General features: G+C 37.5%; 1 protein-coding gene across 1 annotated transcript in view; it reads right to left on the bottom strand.

The window, feature by feature from the left end:
- LOC137970001 (uncharacterized) overlaps positions 1-4,924 on the bottom strand; it is a 15,914-nt gene extending 10,990 nt beyond the window's left edge. The window contains exons 1-2 of the mRNA XM_068816443.1: positions 4,644-4,924; positions 1,609-1,654 (exon numbers count right to left, since the gene is read on the bottom strand). Of these exons, the coding sequence (XP_068672544.1) occupies positions 1,609-1,654; positions 4,644-4,814 (217 nt within the window). The 5' untranslated portion in view covers positions 4,815-4,924. The remainder of the gene's footprint in view (positions 1-1,608; positions 1,655-4,643) is intronic.
- Between the last annotated feature and the right edge of the window lie 5,785 nt (positions 4,925-10,709).

The following is a 10,709-nucleotide window of genomic DNA, read 5'->3' as shown; positions in this document are numbered from 1 at the left end:
CTCTTACTAACCGAGTTCGAGGTCCGTACTGTAAGTTACGGACCGAGTTTTTTCCCGTTGATTTATGGCCCAAGCCCGAAGCGCGCGGGCCATAAATCAACGGGAAAAAACGAGGATCCGTAACTTACAGTACGGACCGAGAAAACGAGGTTGGTAAGATATTTATTATATCTCTGAGGTTAACCGGCGCGCGGGCAAGGAAACTAGTCAAAGTGAAGCGGAAGGTTTTACTGCCACAAAGAATGCCGTGCCAAAATCCCAAAAACTAAATCTTCTTGGCTGTTAAGTTTGAAATAGTTGCTTGCAAGATTCAAACAGTTTTCAGTACAAGTTTATGCAACAGAAATGACATGAAAAACTCGCTAGATGATGTTTTGTCGAAATTTTAAATTTAGCGGGCTGTACAGCGGGCCGTACTGTAGAATACGGCCCGCTAATTTAGCCAATTACAGCGCCCGTACTATCTGAGAGATATAACGTGTTGTTTTACTACTGAATACACCTTGTTCCAATGGCCATTATTTAAAAATTCTTCTGTTTGCATGCATATTAGCCCTTGTAGCCTCGTCTAAGGTTAAATATTCTTTTGAATTTTAAGTTTAAGAACGAGGAAACAAGAGCGAATTTGCAAGCAAACAAAAGAATAGCGGCCATTTTGCAATAATGTGTATATTTAACAATTATCCTGCGAAATATCGCCTGATACTTAGCCGACGAGGCCGCAGGCCGAGTTGGCTAAAATCAGGCGATATTCCGCAAGATTGAGCAGGATAATTGTTTTATTATTCAACACATTGATGACAAAGCACAATTTTCTACGTTTATTGGAAAAAAGAAAAACCTGGAAAAACTACTATTTTTCTCCGCCGCACAAAATTACGTATATCGCGGGATATATCAGTGTTGAGTACGTACGACGAATATTGAGTGCGCTATGACCATATTTGGATATTGTCACAGTGTGTTGAATAATAGAAGTGATGATTTGCAGCGAGGAATTTGGAAAATAGGCTCAGATTGCCAGCCGCTGGTTCCTTTGGAGTGGAGAGTAGCGCAGGCGCAACGAGACAGCAAGGGCTGAAATCTAAGCCCATTTGGAAAATGGGGCACCTGTTCAGCCGAAAACGAATGATTTGTACTGTTTCTATATACGTTAGTTTGTATGGTATATGTACGGATACTTATGCACTTAATGAAAGAGTTTGTAGTTGCCTTGTGACCCTTTGTGTTTGTAAAGCAATAAATTTGAATCTTATTTATTAAACTACTAGGAAATATTATTTAAAACGAGTTAAAACTCAACCGTGTTCCCAGGGTCTCTCTTCTATGAGCCTGGTAAGTATTATCAGTATTACCGGCCTGGTAAGTTGGCTATGCCATGCTGATGAGGCCTAATAAGGCCAAAACAGCTGTACATGGCTGCCAATAAACCAGGTGAAATGGTTTTGCACATGCGTGACGTAACGGCCACACCAAGTTTGGTGTTATGGTGTGTTTACTCTGCTTTTACTGCGCTCTCCGCTATGCTTCCTTTGTCAGGCAGAGAAAAGAGACCCTGGTTCACTCCGTTCCTTTTTTTAGCTTCAGACTGTGATGTTATTTACAAACCTCCTTTATTCGGATCCAAACATTCCTTCAAACACTTTGACCCAACCTGTTGAAATACAACATTTGCCATTTTCGGAAATCCTATAATACAGTTCATTTTGGAGGGTGGGGGGGGGGGGGGGTGGGGTTATTGTGAATTAAAACAATGGATATCCAGTTCACTGAAGCATGATATAGTCCCAAGAGTAAATAACTTGCATAACATTTTCCACAGTTGATAAAAATAGGACACAAACAGCAGTGATAAACATATTGAACTTGTTCATTTTTATTATGACTTGACTGATGCTTTATTAATCTTTTCTGTTTTTATTATTATTATTATTATTATTATTATTATTATTATTGTTATTATTATATATTTTACTGTTAAGTATTTGCTTAATCTAGGTTCCAGTCCCCTCATCCGCTTTGTTATATATAAATAGCTGTTTTAAATTTCAACGGTTACTTTTGAAAATGTATGTAGAGCACATACGAAACGTCAAGTCATAATCAAAATGAACAAGTTCAATATGTTTATCACTGCTGTTTGTGTCATATTTTTGATCAAACAACGATGGCCCAAGAACAAAAGTATTTATGATAAAAATAAATTATTGCAAAGCATTATGGGATTGAAATGCGGACAAACGACGCCAAAGTTCGCATATTAATCCCATAATGCTTTGGGCTCTAGATCATGACGTCAATTGAAAAGAGTGCTGTTTTCCTTACCCGGTTTACCTTAAAGCGTTTAATCAACCGTGTTCTCCAGAAGCCGACGAACAGCTTTGATCTGAAGTTTTAGAATAGGTCTGACAGAATGTTAGCTTTAATCTGACATTTGGAAAAAATGATATTTTGTTGTTAAAGATTCATGACTCACTGTAAAGCACAGAAGAGCTATTTTTTATTATTCTTGGTCAAAAACGATTTCTTAAAACATAAGCAAGCGAATATTAACGTTAAAAGCCGACGTTTCGGCGTCATCATGACCCCATTCTCAAGGCAAAGTGAATAAGTAATGGTAATGCGAAGATTTGATTTCTATAGTCTCTATAGTGTTCTCTTTATTATTATTATTATTATTATTATTATTATTATTATTATTATTATTATTTTTATTATTTTTTCTTTTTTTCTTTTTTTCTTTTTTAATAAAAACTATTTTAATACTCATAAAAAACCTATATACAGACAACGGTGCTAAATATCAAAATCCTATTTACAAAGTTAACTTCTAAAAGAGAAAAAGTAAAACATTTCAAAACATCATTCGATTTCTGTTAGCTGAAGATTCGTAATAACAAGATAAAAATACAAATTATAAAAAGTCATAGCGTCTTAAATTTGTCATCAGAAAATTCATCCATAAAACAGCATGAGACAGAATAAATAATCAGAAAGAAAGAATAAAACAAATTCATGAATATCGGTAAGAATTAGAAAAGTCCATTCATCACACAATCAAAAGAAAAAGCTATTATTATTATTATTATTATTATTATTATTATTATTATTATTATTATTATTATTATTATTATTATTACTACAAAAGTGCAAGGGTCAAAGATTTCAGACTGTCAATTCCCGAAGAAAAAAATTAACAGTGGTTTGAAAACTTAGAAAGGATTTGTATGCAAATCATTGAAGCGTGACTGGAGGGCAAAGCGTCATTTTCCGTACAAATCCTTACAATTTCTTTCAACTGTAAAAACACCAGTTTTAAACGATATGCTTACGAAAATCGGCATGGTAGCATATTTTAAGCTGCTCTTTTTATTTCTGGAAAAAAATTTAATGTACTCAGCGGAATCAGCGTGTTTGTGAAAAAGAAGTCACGTGACTAATTGTTGCAACACACTTCCCTTCCAACTCAGAGTTAAAAACATCCGCTTCAATTTCCTTCTTTTTAATTGAACATAAAACTATCTAAATATAGTGTGCACATCAGTTTCATTAAAGTACCTTTTTTTCAAATACCCTAAAGCATCGCCAATAATGACACTAATAACTTTCCAATAACGTGAATTAACTTTCGTGGAGCGACACTGCCGGAACTGACAATATCAATTGAAGTTGATTACTTCATTTGCATGCAAAAGGCAAAAAACAAGGAATTCCTGGTAATTTACAACTGATGCGAGGAAACATCACTTTTCTCAAAGTTAAAACTGACGCGAGGAAACATATCACTTTCTGAAAGTTAGAAAGTGAATTGAGATGGTAAAGATAAAGGCTGAAAAGGAAGAGGAAGGGACTCTTGAATGATAACAGTAAGGCTAAGCTTAAGGGCGATTCATTAAAAAAACCCAGCTTACAACTGAATACCCTGCCTTTACTAACCCTTTAGACGAGAGGCGTATTTAACAGCGTGGCATTTCCATTTTCCCTTTATACTGTTAAAAAAAATCATACTGTGCGCCAATTAAAATTCAACTATAGGGGAAGTCAAGACCGCCATTACACAGAGTTGCCAATTAATTAATTAATTGATGATATTACTCTTCTTCCCTTCCCGTTTCACAAATTTGAGAAGCTTCAAAATGTCGCCTCTTCCAAAATTTGTGTCGACCGGCCTTTCTCACTGACATCAATCACAATTCCTGTCTTTGCTTTGAGATGTATTTTTCCTAGGATTTACCTAATTGCATACTAATTAACGCAAATCCAGAAGGCGACTGAACGTGAGAATGTCTCAATAGTCCTATTATCGTTTTCTCACAATGTCGTTTTCTCCAGTTTTGGTATAAAAGCAGTGACAATGCACTTTTTTCTCTTAATTATTTCCACCTCGGCGGTAAATTTCCGTGCTCATACTTTAACGTTGCTGCAACAGATTTTTTATGTCGGCCCGATTTTTTTCAAAGCCGCTGCCAAAAATCACTGGCCGACAAGTCCACCGTGTAAACCGTCCTTACACCAAGGAAGCCTCATATTTTTAAAAACTACTTGAGATAAATAATTATAGAATCATTGGAGGAATTCGTTCGTAAATTTATATGAATACATAATAATCACATATATTTGTCAGTTGACACTGTTTTTCTTACTTGGAAATCCTGTGATTTGTCGGTTGTCTCTGGAGTTTCACCGGTACACATTTTCACACATTGTCGAGCCAAACTTGTTTTTTCCGGAAGATGATCATAGTGGCAATGAACCTTACCAGAAAACAACAACCACGCTACGAGAGAGACAACCGGGGCTTGAAGCGCGATCATAGCAAAGCTGGGTATATTACTGAATTTGTCATTTCCTAGTTTTTTTCATAATTCTCTTGGATTTCAACGGTACGGGAAGTGGTAACTAAAACGTTATTAAGAAATGTCACTCTTTCTTGAGCGGTACCGATTGACAGCTAGAGACAGCATTTTCTGTTATCGGAGATCAAATATGTCTACGAGTTCCGCTCCATTTATCTTCCTGTTTCTATTTATTCCGGCAATTCGGCCAACTGACGAAATTTGAGACCACGCTTCAAATAGCTGGCTAAAGCGTTAGCAGCGGAAATGAACCTACATACAGTACTAAACCGCGAAACAGTGAAACACAGAAACAGCGAAACGAAACACCAACCACCATGTATGACCCCACAATACATTGAATACTATTTAAACGGCGGGGTCATACATCGCCTAAATACTAAATGTATACTGTTAGAATAGCGATGTTTCTCGTGACGTCACGCATTGTTATTAATATGCCAACCAGAACCTAATTGGCTGATGTTTACGACATCAGTAAACAATCACTTCTTTTGGTTCCGTGTTTGGCAAATTTGAATATCAAAAGAAATGTGACGTCATTGTTTGTAAACAAGAAATATCGCTATACGTGCTCCAATATCATGACTTAAAGGGGCTAAGTCACGCTATTTTAGGTAATTTTGTTTAATTTTGTTAATTATGAGCTCTAAACGTCAAATTGGCAGAGCAAGAGTCGTTCATTTGCAAAATCACGGCCACATAACAACTGAGAATGATTTTCCAGCTTTGTAAATGACATTTTGATATTGACTGATATAAATTTGAAAAAAGGTGGGCCGACGTTTTTCAAATTTACCCAAATTCAATCCATTTCAATCTTCTCCAGTTTTGTCCATCCATGTCCCTTCTTGGCTTTCCTGTGTTTTGTTAGAGTTCTTCTATAGTTTTGAACAGTTATTTTGATATTTTAGTAAATTCTATGACCATTCGATCAGTGCTGAAATTGCCTAAAATTTCGTGACCTAGCCCCTTTAAGAGTCCAGCTGTTATCGACCAAAATTGTTCAAATTAGTGATACAAGCATGAGACTTTGACAGAATATTATGGCCCTAAGGATAATATTTTTTGATGTAGGGACAAGCCGAATTAAGCTCTGGAGTCGAGATCTGTGCATGCCCCAATTTTGCTAGCATGGAAGCGAGGCTAAAAATGAAAAACTCCTTAAATGAAAGAGTTTTAGGAAAATAACCATCAGTTATGACAAAACTAATATTTCAAAACAAATTTTCCATTGAAAGAGTTATCTACTTTTAGGATGTCCTTCCTCACTATATGAGCTGCTCTTGCAAGACACCACGCATCGGAATCTCTTCTTTTCGCTTCTGTCAATATCCCTCCTATGTCATGTCTTGAAGCTAGTATGACTTCTCTGCCTTCTGGGTGAGCCGTAAGGTCCGGCACTGCCTCTAATACTCTTTCCTTTAGACGGGTAGCATTGGTTTTTCCAGTCTCAGCTCCTACCTCCTCGAGTTTACATTGATAAAATTTCACAAACTCAGAGAGTGTCAGCACTCCTGGCGCTTCCTGTTCCAGGCATTCCTCAATGTAACCTATAAGCTCTGCAAACGCTAACTCTTCAAGGTCAACTGATGAGCTGTCGATAGCATCGAAGCATTGTTTCTTTTCTAAACAAGCTGCATGATACTTTGCTTCGACTGCTATGAGGTCGCCAGTTGAAAGTTTAGCGATGAGTCTACTGTCATTCAAAAGAATGGCACATTTTCTGACTTTCTTGTCCAATTCCAGGGTAGAAGCATAACGTAAATCATTTCTGAGTGGTACATTGTATACTAAATAGATTCCCTTGCTATCGGCAAAGACAAACGGGATGATTTTAATCACTTGGGCACAATGGCAAACAGACAAGAAATCCCTTGTCCTCGTGCAGTATTAATTTATTAATGAAACAAATAGCAAAGTGAATCATAAAGTAAAAAGATTACAGCTAGAAAATAGACTTTTTAAGTGGCCACATTAAAAAGAAATAAAACAATTTTCACTTTTTTGGTATATCTGTGGGCTAAAAACCAGTTCTTCAGCAATTGTAATGCACAAAACATTGAATAATCGTCTAAACAAAATTTCACGACAGGGTACCCAAGCCTGATAAGTAAAAACGTTATAACTGGTCACGTGACTGCATAAAAGATTGAAGTTTATCCAAATGTACTACAAATTATCAGTTTTGTCATAACTGATAGTTATTTCCCTGAAACTCTTTCATTTAAATACTTTTGTCCTTTGGCCATTTCAATTTCAACAGGAAAAGAAAACAAACAGCGGTTACAAGCATTTTCATTTTATACTTGACGTTTCGTATGTTGCAGCATACATCATCAGAAGTGACGGTTAAAACTGTTACACAGAATTTTAAAAAACTAGAGCGAGGAACTGGTGACTAGTTAAAAAGTGTGATAACAAAATCGTAACTTCCGGTAGTCGATTTTTCTGGAAGAAATTAATAAAGAAAAAGCTTCTCACTACCAATGTTTTCATTGAGAGAGGGTTTTAAGTCACTGATAAATAGCGTTTCTTTAATTTTACATTGCATGTCGGACTTTCCAGTTGCGAGGATTTCAAAATGGTCCCATTTGATGTTATGACCGGTAGAAATTGTATGGTCTACAACAGCAGAGGCGTGGCCGACTTGTGTAAGAGCTTTGAAGTGCATTTCAAAGGGAAGGCTTTAGCTCTTGAATGAACAGAGTCTCTTTAATTTTGCAGTGAAAGTCAGTTTTTCCGGACGCTAAAACGTCAAAGTGATCCCATTTAATGTCGTGGCCAGCGGTTTTCACATGATCAGCAATGGCTGATGAATGGTCACTTTTAGCTAGGCCTTGAAATGTTCTGTTTTTCTGTCATGGAGTCTTCGTTTTGTTTTGCCAATGTAGAATTAATCACAGTTCCAGCAGACAGCTTTATAGACGACCTTGGACCTCTGAGATCGGTTCAAGCGATCTTTGCATGGAAAAAAGGAGTTGATGCGGCGTGCGTTTTGGAATATGATCTAGCATGAGATTGACGAAAGAGTAGAAATTGTATACGCAGGATTTCAGGCGTCACGTGACTTGGTTACTGTGAAGACCTATGTAGGGTAACACGATTAAGATATCCTCTTTGGGGACTGTAGCTTGAACAGGGTTATTTGATTTGTTTTTATTTTTGTTCAATACATCGTTAATGTTGAACGTGATAACGCCTTGAGGGTAACCATTTTGCAACAGGAGCTTTCTCAGATCTTTAATTGAGGCCTGTAATGAAGACGGCGAGGAGCAAATTCGAAGCATCCATAGGTGAGAGTGCCGATGAGGTTGATTTTGTACTTGCGAGGTGTGAATGAATCCCACTTGGTGTAAAGGCTTGTGAATGTCTTCTTCCGGTAGACAGATGTAGAGAAAGTGTTGTCATATATATAAAATATTACTATAAATTCTCGAAGTGGACAAGTCGTATAAATTTCTTAATAATTGCATTTTATTACCAGGTGTATATCAGAAGCTTTGATTGCCTCATAGTACATGGTATATCAGCTTGAACCTAAAAGATAATATAATTAATGTAATCGTAACAGTCTCTGTTGGTTAACAACTTGTTGTTCGTTTGCTGTTCGGTCAACGAAGTTTCAAGCAGGCGTTATCTTTATTTGGTTAGTCTTTTGTATCATATCTCTGCAATGACGTCATGCTGATCATATTACCTCTGGTTGTTTCCTCGTAGGTCCGCACTATTCAAGTGTACGAGGTGGACAATACAATTCAGGTCTATTTTCATGAAAGTAAAAGGAAAATAACTTCAAAACATGCATTCATTTTGAACCAACAAATTCGTAGTGTAATCAAAACATTTTTAAAAACCAATACCAATAAATTTAGGCAACGTCGCTGACCAAAACCAACCTTCCTCCGAGTTTTCAAAACTTTTCAGCCGCTACAAGAAGGGTTAGGTTTTTGTACTTGTACATGTTCATTATTGCCGTGACTTTAACATCTTCAGTTCCCACGACCTTCTCTCGTCTGACCTTGTAGCTCCGTCAGTAGAGCAGCGGTAATCTAACCGGAAGGTCGTGAGTTCAATTCCCACCCCTGTCTCTGTCCTTGTGTGGGCCCATTTCCCTTAGTAGGGTTAACGCTCAAATGGTTCATATGGGGTAGAAAATACACTCTAATCAGTTTCAGCCACTACTCCAGCCTCCCGCTCCTTTCTCTCAGTAACGTTTCATGATGAATTGGAAATAAATGTGCCATTCCTTTGCCGGCCTGAAAAATTTTCCCCGGCGTTTTTGTCGCCATAAGATCTTGAGTAATGCTTGAAGTAATGCGTGACATATTACAGTCGCGTTACATGCGCATCAAAAAGTTGCGCACAAACAATTGGCGCGAAATATACAAAAGCGTTGTAGATTTTGCATGATCAATTAGGGATCATTTAAGTTACGGAGGGATTAACAACGAACTGTGACTGTGAAATGTGAGAAGAAAAAAAAAACAGTGATTAAAGTAACACGAGTGTGAGTGCGATGTACATTTGACAAGTACCCCACCATCAACCTGAGGTCATCCGAAGCCATGACTTGCCCAAACACCAAACGCGTTCCCAGGGTCTCTCTTCTCTGCCTCCATTGTCGTTGGGAAAAGACAACGAAGGCAGAGAAGAGAGACCCTGGGAACGAGGTTTCCCTATCACAAGACCCTTTGGGTTGAAAAGAAAGTTTTTTTTTCATAATTACATGCACGCTTTACGAGGTAAGAAGCCCATTTTGACGAGGTTGAAACAATACTTTATCCTACGACCCGTTCGGCCTCGTGTACGCATTCATTGTAAAAGTATTGAGAAAATTCCCCTATGAGGGCAATACTGGAAGAAATTCCCCGTGTGCTTGCAGTACTTGGTTTGACTCCCGCCCAAGGAGTTATTAGAAGCTCGTAGGTTAGACTCGTTCAAACGAACATTCGGATTAGTTTCTTTTTTCGAGTACCCCTATCACCATGAGAGAGAAACGGCCTTCATGAAGCTTCACCGGCCAGAGGAATTAATTTATGCAACTAATCCCAAAATATTTGAAAACATCGGCCATAGACCGCGCACTACCATTTCTTTTCGCAAACTATTAATTATACTTTGAAGTATGGAAATGCTTAAAAGCATTCCTATTAAAATGGAAAGCAAGACAACCATATCCGGTGGTTTTCAACTGGGTTTCCAAAACTACTATAGAGAACTTTTTCCGTGTTACTTAGCCTCATCTAAAGACGAGGGGGAGCCGAGAGAATTCGAGACAGTTATGCAAATCCTCGACTGCGTCTCGGGTTTGCAAAACTGTCGAAATTCTTCCAACTCCCGGAGTGTAAATAAAATATTTCTCAAAAATAATTCGACAAATGAAGGAAAATCCTGGTTTGTAACTTCTTGATTGAAACAGATTTTCTTGATACACGCCTTATATTTCCTGCCAGCCAATCAAAATGCGCCTCTGACACCTTACCAATCAATATTCGTGTGATGTCATGGACGTGTTTACATACTCTCTCTAAACACAGGTATTGACCAAGGAATGAGCGCGTACTATCCTATCAATTATTGTTTAAATGTGTCAGATAACACAAATACTACGAGCAAAAGGTTTTTAGCCATAAACAAACCCTTGCTGGGTTTAAGTCGATGTTATGAACTGAACGCAACAATGGAGGCGTTTATTTGACTTGTTTCATGACTTTCCCCATATGAAGAAATTCACTCCCTTTTCGTCTTGTTTTAGTCAACATACTTTCAACACTATTTTAAAGTCTGAATTTGAAGAGATTCCCGGAAAACTGCATATTGGACCTTTCAAAGGGTCTACACATTTACTTT

The sequence above is a fragment of the Montipora foliosa genome, chromosome 9 (genome assembly GCF_036669935.1).
Source record: "Montipora foliosa isolate CH-2021 chromosome 9, ASM3666993v2, whole genome shotgun sequence".
Lineage (NCBI taxonomy): Eukaryota > Metazoa > Cnidaria > Anthozoa > Scleractinia > Acroporidae > Montipora > Montipora foliosa.
This window is presented reverse-complemented; position numbering and strand designations above follow the sequence as displayed.